The 16051-nt window shown below is 46.4% G+C and overlaps 1 protein-coding gene across 7 annotated transcripts in view; it reads right to left on the bottom strand.

The window, feature by feature from the left end:
• Pde8b (phosphodiesterase 8B) overlaps positions 1-16051 on the bottom strand; it is a 223323-nt gene that overhangs the window by 2461 nt on the left and 204811 nt on the right. For all 7 annotated transcript variants that reach the window (XM_075976288.1, XM_075976286.1, XM_075976282.1 and 4 more), the window contains 4 exons: positions 6944-7161; positions 5563-5683; positions 2676-2843; positions 439-568 (listed from right to left, as the gene is read on the bottom strand). In XM_075976288.1, coding sequence (XP_075832403.1) covers positions 439-568; positions 2676-2843; positions 5563-5683; positions 6944-7161 — 637 coding nt within the window. The remainder of the gene's footprint in view (positions 1-438; positions 569-2675; positions 2844-5562; positions 5684-6943; positions 7162-16051) is intronic.

Raw genomic sequence — 16051 nt, 5'->3', positions numbered from 1 at the left:
AAACAGGCTTTTTATGTAACTCTCTTGAACCTGAAATTCACAAAGAATGAAATACATTTTACTTAATGGGATTTCTTCCAGTGTGAGAATGAAACAGTTGTGCACTTTGGGAAGCTGTCCTCTGAAAAGTGAAAAAGTGAAGACTTACTCATCCAGGTAACACTCGTTCACTGTGTCTGTGCACTCAGGATTGCGTCAGACTCTAGGATGCCCCTACTCTAGCTGCTCGCAAAGGGCTCAGAACACACACACACACACACACACACACACATAGATGTGTGTATTTGTTAAAAACTTTTTCACAGTTTTGTTTATAACAAAATGAAATATATATTTATATTTTGTTTATCTTTAGGCCCAGCCCAGGCCCCTAAAGGTGATCTTCATTAAGTGTAATAAAAATATTCTTTGTGGGTGATAAAACAGCATCTAACTTACCATCCCAAGCATCGAACATGTCTGTTATGAAGTAGTCGATGAAGGAGATCTGGGACTTGGGGATGCTGCAGGTATTGCGGTCGAACACTGGCATCACTACAGGTAGCCCCTGCCTCTTCTCCTCATCGGTCTGTGATGAGAGAAAAACAAAAACACCACTGCATAGGGCTGTGGGGCACATGGCAAGCCTTCATAGTCATGGCGTGGTTCCCAGAGTTTAGCAATTTCCTGAGTTGACCCACTTGACCATGTTCGGGTCTCCTTGCTCTCAGATTCCTCTCTGTCCCTCCACTTTCCACTCTCTCCTCTCTTGAACTCAAGACCTAAGGAATGTGAGGAGAGTGTTTCCCACAGAGCTGTGTCACACTGGCCCTCATGGCACACTGTGCTCCCAGAAGCACTGGTCTAGTCGAATTTAGCCCCTTTTTCTCTAATCTGTTTTTATTTCTGAAAAGTCAGATCTGAACTCCTACTCAGCGAGCACTAATTGACATTTGCAGCAAAGGTCAAACTGCTGCTGGCCCATGAAATGGAGGCGGTGGACGACACAAGGCAGGGACAGTAGTCACTGATGTCCTGGCTGCATGCTTGCAGGTTTGGGTTTGTAACTGGCTTCCCTTAAAAATGACACATGCAGCTATGAGAATGACCTGCTTTTAGCATCTTAACCATTCAGGATACATCTTTTGACTGTTCTGCCTGGCGAGACGGCAAGCACGGGAAGCCTTTGTGCTGCAGCCACAGCCGAGGTGCCTCTAGGACTAGGACTTTCAAAGTTGAGCAAAGAGCTGAATGTGGCATTTTTTTGCCCCAGGAGCATCAACGCACAGCTGTCAAGGTGCCTGGGAATCTGAGTGTGCCGCGTGTTGCGGTGTGTGCTCCTGTCTGGGTGCTTGAAGCTGAACGGTGAGATCCACATCTCCTAATAATGCCCGGAGCTCACCCCAGGCCTCCTTTGCAATCCGATTTCCAGATCATACTGGTGCTATCTCTATGTTCTTACTAGAGAAAAGGACACCTAAGTTGGAAGCTTTGGTCAGAGAATTTAAGAGTGGAACATCCTCCCAGTGTCAGTAACTAGGAGTAAGGCTTCAAATTCTTTCCACGTGGGTCCCAGGAAACCTGTTCATGACTTCCAGCTCAGCTCACACAGTTCAAGGAGCCTTAAAATATCCACTGGTATTCTTGGAGTAATTGGTCCATACCCATCCTCTCTACTCCCTCATACCCCTCTCCAACATGGGTAAGCTCAGAAGTGCCTGTCCTATTTTTCTGCAGTTCAGAGGCTCCTTCTCAACCAGCCCTGCCGTACAATGTCAGCTATTCTTGATCCCGCCTCAGTAATGCGTTCCATCCAGAGAGCGCACCACCCCTATGCGGCTCCTACAGCTGCTTCCAGTTTGTCTTCCGACACACGCCAGTCTTTAGAGTTTTCCTTTGAAGTAGGACTCTACTTCAAGAGCCATCTGGCAGTTTACTGTCTTCTGGAGTTTTCTTTTTTTGTCCTGTTTTTAATTTTTAAATCCTTCAAAAAATATAACTCTAATCTCACTGTGTAAAGCCTCTTTCTCCTTTAGGAAAAAATGTGAATCCCTGAAGAATCTAGCACAGATACATCCTTGGGAGTAGTTTTTAGTATGTGTATGTATGCATGCATTTGATTATTGTGTGTGGCATATATGTACCTGTGTGTTTTGATGTACACGCACAAAGGGATATCAGGGGCCCTGCTCTATCGATTATTTTTTCCACCTTATTCATTTGAGACAAAATCTCTCTGACTCTAGAGCTGAGCTGGTGCCTAGCAAACCCCAGTGGTCCTGTCTCTTCCCTCTGACCTGCTGGGGTAAAAGATGCTCACATGGCCATGTCCTGCTTCTTTGCATGGGTGCTAAGATTTGAACTTAAGTTCTCATGTTTGTGTAGCAAGTGCTCTTACCCACAGAGCCATCTCCCTGCCCCCTGCCCCTTAGATCCAATGTTCTACCTATGTCTATATCTGTGAACTTATTAAAGCTCAGGGTCTAACAATTACAGAATTTCCTTACATTAGAGGGCTTTGGTCAGTGACTAGTACATTGACCTGTCTCTTGAGAAAAGCCCAAGTCTGCTCTCACCAGAACTGAGGTATGTCCTTTGCAGAGAAGAGGCGTTCACTAGCTGTGGCGCGCACAGGGTTCTGTGGCCCCGGGGCCTGTTCCTAGAAGGAAAGGGACAGTTCTCACACAGCAGCACACCTGTGCAAAGTACTCCTCGGAGATTCTCCCTGCCCACTCGATGCACAGGTCCAAGGGGCGGCACGGGTTGGCCACGTCAGCACACTTGATCATCATGCGCTTGATCAGGATCTGGTTCTCGGGGAAGTTCTTCCCAGTCGGGTTGCACTCACAGTCGCTGCCCTCGCTCTGGAAAACACGATCAGATCAGCGCTGCTGAAGCGGCCGAGGCTAACTAACTCACCAGGAGCATGGCTGTGGTTGCGACTTAGCAAAGGGAACTGCAGGATTCCCACACCCCTATATAACATGCTAGCGTGGTCTTTAGAAGCCATCAGTGTAGTATAGAATTTAAAAGGTGGAACAATCCCTGTCACCACCCGTTCACTCACTCACAACCTCCTCAGACACGACAGCTCCAAGGCTCTGTGCGTTCTGAGCAGTTTAGGAGAGTACCCTAAAAAGGGTCTTCTCTGACTCCTCAGAAATGTGTTGAAAACGCAACTTTCAGCTACTTCAATGCATCAAAAGTAGGAAAACTGTGACTTTTCGATTACTTTTTTGTTTTTGCTTGTTTCTCCTCAGTGTCTTCCCACCCCACCCCCCCACTCCTTAAGGCATGTATACATTTGTGTGTTTTCTTGGCGGATTCTCCCTGAGAGATAATTAGTGTGAGGCGTGAAACATAGACACTGGGCCAAAACACGATGTGGATGTGTGTTCAGCGGCCTCTGAAAACATGATTGTACACCAGGTAGTGTGTACCTGGTGGGGCAGTGCCAGCAGCCCTGGGGCATGCAAGCAGGTAGGTGAAGATGTATGCATTCGCATGCTAGTTGCACAGAGCCGGGAAAAATATTTGGTTCCAAAGGCCCCATCGGTTTGTACGAAACAGGTAATCAGCTCTCCGGAGCTCTGCCAAGCTGAAAGACAGCAAGACGTGTAATGGGATTCTGTTTCGAGGCTGGTCCTATTTATTGGATCCCTGATGGGGACGCTGTTCTGGGAGCTGTTCTCCCAGCACCTTGAGACGACTCCTTTACCACAGATGATGTGGCGGGGAGGAGATCTCAAATGGAGCTGGAGGCATGGAGAGAGGACCTTCCTGAGTCTAAATTCCGTCATCCTGTAGAGTGGTCTGCTCAACACATCGCAATGCTTGTTCCCCTCCATCCTTGGTTGGAAGAAAAGCCCTGGCATTGTGTGGTGGAGTCCGTGAGAGATGGGGCTCGACACAGGTGAGGTGGACACTGGTCCTCTCCCTAGGTGATGGGTTCTACAGACAGTGTCCTCATTAATCATCAAGTAATCTTTAAAATGTTTATTCTGCCTTTTCCAGGGTCTTTTTCACAAGACTAGAAACTGCTTTAGCAGAGCTATGGACAGTTTTTATGGCTTCTGAGGATAGTTGACTTTATCTTAGCAAGGCATGAACATTACGTCTGTGTTTATAAAGCCCACATTTGTCCGGCCCACAAAGCAGGTTCATGGTAAATTTCTCTCTTCTTAAAATTTTTATTTAAGAAAAAAAATTATATACTTTATTTTGATTATCTTTCCCTTCTCTAGATCCTCCCCACCTCCCTACAGATTTTTCTTGTCAGTTTGTCTCTCTTGGTTTTCATTTTATTTTTTTGAAAGAGGGCAGGGGAAGCAGAAAGAGGAAACACTTCTGTACTAGTTGGCTTTAACTGTCAAGAAGCAAATCTCAACTAGAGGATTGCCCAGTTCCTATTGGCTGATAGCTCATCTCTGGGAGACTATCTTGATTGGTAATGGCTCACCCAGTTCCCATTGGCTGACAGCTCATCTCTGGGGGCCTGTCTTGATGGGTAATGGCTCACCCAGTTCCCATTGGCCAACAGCTCATCTCTGGGGGCCTGTCTTGATGGGTAATGGCTCACCCAGTTCCCATTGGCTGACAGCTCATCTCTGGGGGCCTGTCTTGATGGGTAATGGCTCACCCAGTTCCCATTGGCTGACAGCTCATCTCTGGGGGCCTGTCTTGATGGGTAATGGCTCACCCAGTTCCCATTGGCTCACAGCTCATCTCTGGGGGCCTGTCTTGATGGGTAATGGCTCACCCAGTTCCCATTGGCTGACAGCTCATCTCTGGGGGCCTGTCTTGATGGGTAATGGCTCACCCAGTTCCCATTGGCCGACAGCTCATCTCTGGGGGCCTGTCTTGATGGGTAATGGTTGTGGGAAGACCATCCTACTGTGGGTGGCACCATCCCCCAGCAAGGGTTCTGACCTGTAAGACAATTGGCTAGGGTTGAACTGCTCAATGAGTTAGTAAGCTTCCTTCTGTGGTGTCTACCACACTTCCTTGGCTGGGAGTGAGTTCCCTGGTCAAACACTGCATGAACGAGCAAGCATCTTTGCCTGCAGGTTCCTGTCTTAACGTCCCTCAGTGAGAGACTGTCCAAGAAGCCAAATAAACTTTTTCTTCCCTAACGTGCTTTTTGTCAGGATATTTTATCGGAGCAACAGAAAAGAGCTAATAAACCTGTTTCACCATGATCCTCAGATACCGGTAAGATTATAGTTCTGTAAAACATTCTCTAACTTTGCAATCCTGAGAGGTCCAAGAACAGAGAGAACAGGGGTCTCCCGTCACACCACCGTTCATGCTCGGCTCAGCTCATCTGTGGGCTCCTCCTGTTACACACTCTGGGCCCAACTCCTTCCATCCCTTTGTGACAGCGCAGGCCTTTCAAGGAGCATGCAGTTGCAGCAGACAGCTGTCAATCTGTTCTCATCCCCAAGGAAAACAAGTGGCTGGGCTTGCCGTCTGCTTCTAACCCCAGGCTGATGCTAACCTCACATTCAAGGAGAAAATGCTTGGCTGCTGGAGCAGGCGCTCGTGGAAACACACTGCTGTGTCTTATTCCGTAGGAATGCTTACCTCAGCTGCCAGTGGCTTGTTGATGCTGTTCACAAATTTGTTCACATGTTCAAAGTGTTTCGTCATCTCCGTAGCCAAAACCATGTCGATAATAGCCTGGCGTAGCGTTCGGTAATGGTTCCTAAATAAAAAGACAAAACTTCCTTGTTCACGTCATGCCTTAAGTCAGAACTGCCTTTCAGCTGGGCCTCCCTACAACCTGGGACATAGCTGGGGCAGAGTCAAGTGACTACTGATCCCAGGGCCTGTCTGTTCAGCTTGATAAGCCCAAATTGTTGTTGATGCTATTCTGTGTTCTCCAGTGACCACTGACTCTTCTTCACTTGAACGTTAAGAAAAAGTACATGTCATGTGGTGGACAGTTGTTCCAAAGGTGCTTCCAGCCCCTTCCTCTGAAAACACGAAGACAAGGAAGTGGAAGGACGGGACAGGCCAAAGTGGCAGCCTGATGAGGTGCAGCCTGCATTCCGTGCAGACCGATCCCCACTGCAGAGAACTGCCCCTCTTTCTTCTGATGGTATCGAGGAAGCTTCCTTTTATGCAATTCTCAAACTTGCAATTGATAGGTGTTGCAGTGGTTGGAGCAATGGCACAAGATTTTCAGAGAATTCTTATCACGTACTAACCTGAAGAGGCAGATTGAGGATCTAAGCAAACCAGCCTCTGAAAAGAAATCTTTCTCTACAGGTCCTTGATAGGGACCAAATTTAAGTCCAAATTAGAATAACCATTCTCTATAATTTTCTAGTTTTTTTCTAGAGCCTAACCAGATAAGGTCATGTAGACAACATCATGAGGCCCAAGTGACCACCCAGCCTTTGCTCAGGACTATGCCCAGCAGCCGATGTGTGTAGGATGTAGCCACAGCATCGCTGGCAGGCCAGAGTTCCACCCCATTACACTTGAGTTGCGCTCTACAGAGGAGACCACACAGTGAGAGGGAATCTTGCCCACTTGGGCCCTAGCATCTTCACTGGGACCTTGTCATGAGGAAGGAGTCTTAGTGGCCCAAACTCAGCTGGAAAATGCAGGATGATACATTGTTTTTGAGCCACAGAAAAGATGGGCTGCCCTCATGGGAGGTGAAAATACATAGCAGACTTGTCAATACCTTGTCCATATTCAGGTAGTACAAAGCAAACAAAAAAAAACCCCACTTATTTTCATGGACTTAAGGAAAACCAAAAAAATCCAGATTTTAAAACATGAAAAGCAGTCTGAAAAGTATAATTAAGTTCAATGGGTAAAGGTATTTTCTGATCCTATGCAGTGGATAACTATGACTTCCGTTTCCATCTTCGAGGAAGCCGAGTATTCAGAGAAAACGTAGCTTCACCTTTAGCTTCCCAAACCTAAGCACAGACGTCCAACAACAACACACCTGTCAATATTCTTGAAAATGTTGCACTTGGTGTCCTTGACGGTGAGCTGGAAGGCCAGGGCCGTGTGGTGACTCTCCAGGACCGCAGTGTCATTGTAAAGCACAGCGAGCTCGCTGCCTGCGTTGCACAGGAAGGAGTTGGTTCTTCCAGGGTGGTCCACGTCGTGAACCGTCGCAGCAATGAGAGCAGCCACCTCATCCAGCTGGTCAAGGCTTCCCTGGGATATGGGGAAGAACACTGAGCATCACCCATGGGCTTCTGGGGACTGACATGGCACGACCACCACCCCTCCTCAAATTATTCTACAAAATAGAAACTGAAGGAACGTTCCTCAGTTCCTTTTATAAAGCCCCTATTACCCTGGATACCTAAACCACGCAAAGACTCAATGAAAAAGAACATTATAGACCAATATCTTTTATGAACATAGATGCAAAAAAAAACTCAATAAAATAATTGCAAACCACATCCAAGAGCTCACTAAAAAGATTATCAACCACAATCAAGTTAGCTGCATCCCGGAGATGCAGGGATAGCTCAACATATGTAAGTGCATAAGCATAATTCACTACAAAAATAGACTAAAGGACAGAGACCACATGCGCATCTCATTAGATTCAGAAAAGGCCTTGGGCAGACTCCAACACCTTTTCATAATAAAAGTCCTGGAGAGATTCAGGATATGAGGGACATATCTCAGTAAATAAAGGCAATGTATGACAAGCCCACAGCTAACTTTGTTATAAATGGATAGAAACTCAAAGCATTTCCACAAAAATCATGAGCAAGACATGAATGTTCGCTTTCTATCTGTTCAATATAGTGCTTGGAGTCTTAGCTAGAGCAGAAGGCAGTTGCAGGAGATCAGAGGAATCAAAAGATAAGGCAGATTCTGGAGTATCTTTATTTGCAGCTGATATGGTTGTAATACATAAAGACCCTAAGAACTGCCAAGCAACTTCTCCAGATGATAAAAATGGTCACAGTAGCTGGATACAAAACATATAAAAATCAGTAGCCTTCCTGCATGCAAATGACAAACTCGCTGAGAAAGAAGCATAGGAAACAATGCCTTTACAAAAAAGGAAAAACAAAATGTTGTGAGACAACACTAACCAAGCACGTAAAAGACTTGTCTAATGAAAACTCTAAGACATTGAAGAAGGAACCTGAAGACACCAAAGGATGAGAAGATCTTCCACGCCCAACTGGGCGCGTAACTTAAAGGCTACTGGCTGTAGGAATTCCTATAGCATGTGTCAAAGTTGACAAAAACCAAGCAGGACAGAGCTAAACAAAATTATCAAAACAGGAATCACGAATGGCTCAGAAACAACTTACACGTTCAATATCCTTAGCTGTTAGGGAAATGCAAATTAAAACTACTTTGACATTACATGTTATCACAGTATCAGAATGGCCAGGATCAAAACATGACAGTTATGCTGGTGAGGATGTGGGGAAAGGGGAACACTTATTTATTGCTGGTAGAAGTGCAAACTTGTACATTCAATATGGAAATCAGTGTGGAGGTTCCTCACAAAGCTGAAAATAGAGCTATCAAAAGATCCAACCATATCACTCTTGGGCACATACCCCAAAGATTCTTCTAACTACAAAGATGTGCACTCATCCAATGTTCATCACTGTGCTATTCATAATAGCCAGAAATTAGAAACAACCTAAGTGCCCACCAGCTGGCCAATGAATTATAAAAATGTGGTACATTTACATAATAGAATATTATTTAGCTGTTAAGAAAAGTGACTCTCTGAACATGACGAACAATAAGGGCTGATGAGACGCCAAGGACAATGGCACGCGGTTTTGATCCAACGCAATGTGCTGGCTTGGTGGGAGCCTAGCCAGTTTGGATGTTCACCTTCCTAGATATGGACGGAGGGGGGAGGACCTAGGACTTACCACAGGGCAGGGAACCCTGACTGCTCTTTGGACTGGAGAGGGAGGGGGAGAAAAGTGGGGGGAAGGGGAGAGGGGTGGGAGGAGGGGGAGAAGAATGGGAGGAGGGGGAGGGAAATGGGAGGCTGGGAGGAGGTGGAAATTTGTTTTTTTTTCTTTCTTTTCTTTATTCTCCTTTTATCAATAAAAAAAAAAGAACAAAAAAGAAAAGTGAAATCTGCAGGGAAACAGATGAAACTAGAAACGATCCTCACAAACAAGGACACGCATAACCCAGAAAGACAAGCAGTGCATATTTCTTCTCGTGTGTGGAAGCTAGCTTTTATGCTTGTAGATATGCGTGTTTCATTTAGGAGTTAGGAGAAAAGTATTCATTCATCTCTCCCAACTAGAAATGCTGTGAACTACAACAATGATCCTTCTGGCAAGATATGCCCACTGGTACAACAGCGGCACGTGATGGGGACACAACCACACACTTTTTTATTGGACTTCAGGTCCAGTCCATGAGATGGAATGCGGACCTGGCACTGCTAACGAAACAAGAACCTGAGACCAAGGCCCCGAAGGCAAGCCTATTTTTCTGCTAAAGGACTGCAGTAACAAAATGACTCCAAATAATATATTGCTATGCCCACAGATCACACTCAACCTCCATGAGAGAAGCTGCTTCTTGCAGTAGATGGGAATTAATAGAGACTCATAACTGGACGATGTACAGAGAATGGGAGCCTTTGGAGCACTCAGCCATAAAGGAAATGTCTGTATCACACGCCTCCCCTCAAGGCTCCGGGCTCTGTGCTGAAGAGGAGACAGACAGGTCTTCAGAGCCAGAGGTGGTGGATAACGTGAGGATACAATGTTTCCCAGACACGGGTAGACACGGGTAAATGCAAGCGGGTACTCAGAGACTATAACAGCTTGCGCAAGACCTGCACAGACTGGAGCCTAACACAGTCCCAGCATGGAGGTGGGGAAGCGGACACAACTGATGGCTGCTGGGAAGGAAAACTCGGTTTTCTCCAATGCATTGGCAATGAGTAGATCGGCCATGTACTAGGGCAGGCCCCATGCTCAGAAGCGGGTGGCCAACACAAATTGGACTCCATGTTTATGGTGGTGTTTTAAGAAAGAACATAAAGTTGAGTGGATAGGGAGGTGGGGGAAGACCTTGGAGGAGTTGGAGGAGAGGGAAAATATGATCAAAGTATATTGTTTGAAATTTTCAGAGAATAAGTTTTTAAAAAATTAAATTTAACTTTGGCATTGGGAGGTGGAACTGAGTGGTAAAGCATGCACTTAGCATGCAGGAAGCATCAATTCCCGGAACTCATAGATTATATTTGAGTTGTATCACCCCCTAAGAAATTGGAGGGACTAATGAATCAGAAAAGAGGTAAGAATATAATTTTCCTGATTCCTGTCATCAGGGTCAGGTCTAACAGAAGATCCCCCAGAAGTGACTCCCACTGTAAGCGCATCTTGGTGGACTGGCCAGTGCACTTGGGCTGAACTTAGCCAAGCCTGAACTTGAACAGTGAACTTGGGCTGAACTTGAACAGCCCAAGTCTCCAGGTTCATACTGAGCTGCACTTTCTGAACTCTTGGCAGGAGCTGATGGAGCCAGAAGACACCTTCTGAATTGTAAGTAGGTCGCAATGAGTTCGAACCTTTGTTCTAGGGCTGTTAGAGAATTTGAGACCTGGGACTCTGGCACTTGTCCTGGTTTTCCAAAAGGTCTCTTAAGGGAGGGTCACCTTCACATCAACTCCAAGCTATGGCAGGATCAGGCCAGACTTGGTGCTAATAATCACCAGGTGCTCTGCTCAGCTGGTGGTGGAACCTCAGCTGTGTCCCATCTCATCTCACAAGTGTTAGAAGCCACAGCAGGGATTCAGAGGGGTGTGGCTTCAGAGGTGTTTATTACACACACTGGCTGATACTGTGATCACTCACTCCTCCCTTCCCTCCCCTCCTCCTCTTCCTCCTCTTTTTCCTCCTCCTAATCCTCTTCCTCTTCCTCCCCTCCCTCCCTCCCTCCCTCCCTTCCCCTTCCTTCCTCTCCCTTCTTTCTTTCCTCCCTCCCTTCTTTTTTCCCTTTTGAGAGGCCCAGGCCCCCATAGATTCAGTAAGTCCATGGCCCTAGCACAACTCCCAAGCAACCTGACTCTGCATTCAGAACCAGGGAAAGAAACACAATCTGAAAATGGGACCAGAGCCAGTGGAAGAGGCACTTTGTCCCTTAACCTAGAGCCAGAGAAAAGTCCCTGGACCCTGGAACCAGGACCAAAAGAATGCACTAAGCCCCCAGATTCACAGCACACCAAATATATTCACTCTGGTCTCAAAATTAGAGTCAAAAAGGTAAAAAGAACCAAAGAAAGAAACACTTTGTCCCCAGAATGGAAGCCATCTCTGCCCCAACACAAAACCAGCCAATCCCTGAGCAGGAAAAATGAACCAATCATTGAGCCCCTAGAGGCTTAGAATTCTCCTACCAGCAGTTTAGAATTTCCCTCAGGCCTGGAAATTCTCTTACATCATAGGGGCAGCCAATCCCAAGACTGGAAGTCTGGAATTCCTCTCACCCAACTCGGGGGTAACCAATCACAGGTCCAGAAGGCTTGGAATTCCCCAAGCCTCTTTTTGCCTTGTGTGTGTGGGGTGTCCTCTCCTGTGCTAACCCTATTGCTGCCACCTTGAACAGACAGAGGGACCCGAGTTAACTCACAATAAAGACCCTGCTTTTGCATCAGATATGGTCTCTCCTGGTGATGTTTTGAGGGTCCAGACTTTAGGTATAACATTTGAGGGTTCGTCCAGAATCCCCAAGCCCGCCATGACTACCCTCCGCTGAGTCTTAAAGGCACCAACTAAACAGATACCTTTTTAAATTGCCCAGGCAAAACCCTGTAAGATCTAAATGGGTGTAAGATATAAGATCTAAATGGCCTAAGATAGAAGGCTTAAATCTAAGTGTATGTATGGGAAGAAGGAACGTTAACTCTGTAAATCTAAGTGTATGTACGGGAGGAAGGACCAGTACACACCATTTGCCAGCCTTATAAGATCTGAGGTCCATGTGTACGTGAGGAGAGTTTCCTTTGAAGCAGGTTGTTCCAGCTAGACAGGGCTTGCCTACCTCAAACCAGACCTTTGATTGGGTAACGGGGTTTGCCTACTGTAAGCCGGATCACTTTTTTTTTGTTTTTTGTTTTGTTTTTGTGTGCTATACTGGTACACTATCTGGTGTTGGTCTGTTGTCCTTCTGTGACTTTGTCTGATAAACATACGGCCATTTGCTTGTCCTGCCTGTAAGTGTGTGGGCATCCCTGGTCATGTTTAATGTTAAGATCTAGGCAGGCATGTTAGAAGAACACTGGCTAGGAGACCAGAGAGTGCCCCGGGATCTTGCTAGTGGAACAAAAGACTTTCCCGAGGGGGACTGGATTCCCCTAGTTCCTCTAAAGAGACTGAGAAGGTCACAACTGCAGGGCATTAATCTGGTATCTCACTTCCAATTTGTACACAGCCACCTGTGTTATCTGTGATTGTGTGTGCATCACCTGTGTTTGTCATGTTCCTGTGGTTGGAACACCCTGAAATAACAGGCCTTATCCCTAGTCACCCTCCCACCTCCTGAGCCTCTTCCTTGACCGGAGCCTCTGTGAACTGGAGTGGCCATCCTACCAGACTAACTGGCCCAAGGTGGGCACTTTTAATCCTGGACAGGCTCCCCACTGATCTTGCAGACCCCATCTTGGCTAAAGCCACAACTTACCACCAACCTGGGGTATCGCCAAAAACATCTGCCTTGGAGGATGCCACAAACACCCCCAAAGATCCCAAGTCTTCTGACTCCTGATGCCCCCAAATACCTGCCGGGGGCTGAGCCCATCCGTAATCCCCCTTGCACCTGTGAAAGAACCAGACTCCATAGCCCCTCCCCCTTTGCATGATGGGCTTGTGTGATGATCAGAGAAACCAGTATTGGCCCCTTGCCGCTGTGGACTTGTGTTTGCCAGAAGGCAAAGTTTACCACCAGGTTCTAATGAGGGGTTTTTGGGTGGCTGCTAAGTACCCGACTGACATGGCTAAAACCTTTAGCATTTGGCAGGAGGTTATTGAGTCACCATCAGCCTATCCTGAGAGATTAAGGGAACCCTTTAGGTCATATTCCCCTATGGACCCTGAGGCAACTGAACACAGGTCAGAAGTAACCCTAGCTTTTGTTAATCGAGCAGCACTAGATATTAGCAAAAGCTGCCAAAAGATAGGTGGCCTAGCCAGTATAAAAGTAGGGAGACTCCTGAAGATGGAGGAGAAAAGGAAGGTGAAGGTTAGGGTAGTGAAAAGAGAGGAGGATCAGAGAACTAGAGTGGCTGCAGATGAAAGACAGACTTGCAACATGGTTTGGATGTTGCTGGCAGTGTTAGCTATGGATCCAGGGAGAAATAACTCCGCTGCCTGGCCCAGGAACAGAGTAAGGCATCCCCAAAGAGCAACAGACTGAAGTTTCAAAGGGACCAATGTGCCTATTCCTGGGAGATAGGGCACTGGGTCAAGGATTGTCCCAAAGATGGACATCACAAAGAGCACCATGGTGTACTGGCAGCTAAAGTGAGAAGATAAAGTGTTGTTCAAGGATGTAAAAGCTAAGAGATTTTTGAGACAGCATCACATCAGGAAGTTTTGAGGGCCTGAGAAAGTGTTATAGAACAGTAGAAAGGAAAAAAGGATGCCAGCGTGGCTGCAGATGACCGGCAGCTAAGGCAGGGAAAGAAAGTGTTTTATGGCATGTGAGAAGTATAAGGAAGTAATTTGGGGTAATGGAAAATGTTTTATGAAGGGGTCATGGAGAAAAAGTGAGACCTAGCACTATGTGGCAGGGAAATTGAGCCTAGTCGCAATAAGAGTTCAACTTTCAAGAGGAGTCCAAGAGAGTGTTATAAAGGTCTGAGGATGTAAAAGTTAAGTCTTGAAGTTAAAGATCAAGACGCCCCAAGAACTTCAATGCCCCAATTCAGCAGGAAGTAGTCAAATGATAATGTCGCCCTTTTCTCAACCACCAGGAGGCAGGCTAGAGCGTTCCTGGGACCGACTGGCTCCCTCATCAGGTTGCCATATCCCTGGACATGCCCTGTCTACAGTTTGTTAAGGGGTTTATTTTTGGATACCAGGGTCTATATGGATGCCTGACCCATTTTTTAAAAAAGGAGCCTACAACCACCCACACATTAAACATTCTCCAGAGCCATGGGTTAGCAGGCCTAGGGGACTGGACATCATCTTTAGCAATGCAAGGTGGGAAGAAATCAGTAACCAGAGTTAGGAAAGGATTATTTAATGATTCTCTGTGGTTTACTGCTTTAGTATCCACATTACGAGGGCCCTTCCTATTTATTTTTGGACCCTGTATTCTTACTAATTTGTTTTCATCAGGGAATAAATTAGGACAGTGCAGCTGATGGTACTATGGTCTCAGTTACATTCCATCAAGGGCCCTCAGTGAGGACCCATGATTGGGTCCTCTAAAGTTACTGCCAGAGCACAGGATGAGAGGCCCAGGCCCCCACAGATTCAGTGAGTCCATGGCCCTAGCACAACCACCAAGCAGCCTGGTTCTGGGTTCAGAATCGGGGGGAAAAACATACCCTAAAAATGGGATCAGAGCCAGGAAAAGAGATATTTTGTCCCCAAACCTAGAACCAGAGAAAAGGCCCTGGACCCTGAAACTAAGACCAAATGAACGTACTAAACCTTAGATTCAGAGCATATTAAAGATATTTTCCCTGGCCCCAAAATTAGAGTCAAAAAGGTAAAAAGAACCAAAGAAAGAGTTTAGCCCCAGAATCAGAGCCATCTCTGCCCCTGACACAAACCTAGCCAATCTCTGAGCAGGGAAAATGAACCAATCACTCAGCCCCTAGAGACTTGGAATTCCCCCTCAGGCCTGGAAATCTCCTTACATCATAGGGGGCAGCCAATCCCATGACCGGAAATCTGGAATTCCCCTCACCCCACTCGGAGGTAACCAATCACAAGCCCAGAGGCTTGGGATTCCCCAAACCTCTTCCCCTGTATAACCCACCTCTTTTTGCCACTGGGGAGGGTCTCCCCTGTGCTGTTCCTGTTGCTGCTCTCACATTGCTGCTACTGCTTCAGATGGATGGAGGGACCCGAGTTAACTCACAATAAAGACTCTTTGTTTGTGCACCAGATACGGTCTCGTGGTGATGTTCTAGGGATCTGGATTTCGGGCATAACACTTTCTTTCAATCTTCAAACACATTATTCTTGGAATACATTCTTTGAAGTATTGTGAAATTGCCAGGATGTGTTTTTGGCAAATCTGAGAAGGAGCCTCTACCCATATCTGTTCCTTCTGCCTTTTCCACTGTCTTTTAAGTACCAGGGTTGTAATCCCTTACTAGCCCTGTTCCAAGAGAATAACCCAGCGGCACTCTCCATGGATTGATGTTCGTGCAGTCTCAACAAAATATCTTCTAAGAACATCTTTGTGGGAGTCAGCAGCTAGGAATCAAATCCGGGGATTCTGCTGTATCTCTGAGCGACACTCCCAGGTCTAAATTTTTTTTTTTAAATTTTTCGAGACAGGGTTTCTCTGTAGCTTTTGGTTCCTGTCCTGGAAATAGCTCTTGTAGACCAGACTGGCCTGGAGCTCACAGAGATCCGCCTGCCTCTGCCTCCCTAGTGCTGGGATTAAAGGCGTGCGCCACCACTGTCTGGCTCCAGTTCTAAATTTTAAGCTCTAATTTGCACCACAGCAAAGCAATCAGAGCATCACTGTGCCAGTGATGGAGTTGAAAAGGGAGGGTGATGTGTCCTCCCAGCTCTTCACTTGACATGGGTAGGGTCACAACAGCATTGAACCCTAAATAAGACTAAGTGATGTGAGACTCACAATTAGGCAAAAGTCACAGATAGATACACCCATACCTCCCAGAATGCACACCAGTCAGGGCAAAGCTGTGTGGTTCCCATTAGGAATGTAACATAATGGTCAACTTCTCTTAATCATAAATCCTTTAAACTTGTCTTACAAACCCATTTCCCAGAGCCGGTAAATAGTTAAGTATGGGTTCATGAATCAGTCACAGAAAGTCAGTAGCACAGTTAGTATTTAAGCATTTTAGAGTAGAGGGCTAGGAAAAAGGTCTAAATCT

The sequence above is a fragment of the Microtus pennsylvanicus genome, chromosome 6 (assembly GCF_037038515.1).
Source record: "Microtus pennsylvanicus isolate mMicPen1 chromosome 6, mMicPen1.hap1, whole genome shotgun sequence".
Taxonomy (NCBI): Eukaryota; Metazoa; Chordata; class Mammalia; order Rodentia; family Cricetidae; genus Microtus; species Microtus pennsylvanicus.
This window is presented reverse-complemented; position numbering and strand designations above follow the sequence as displayed.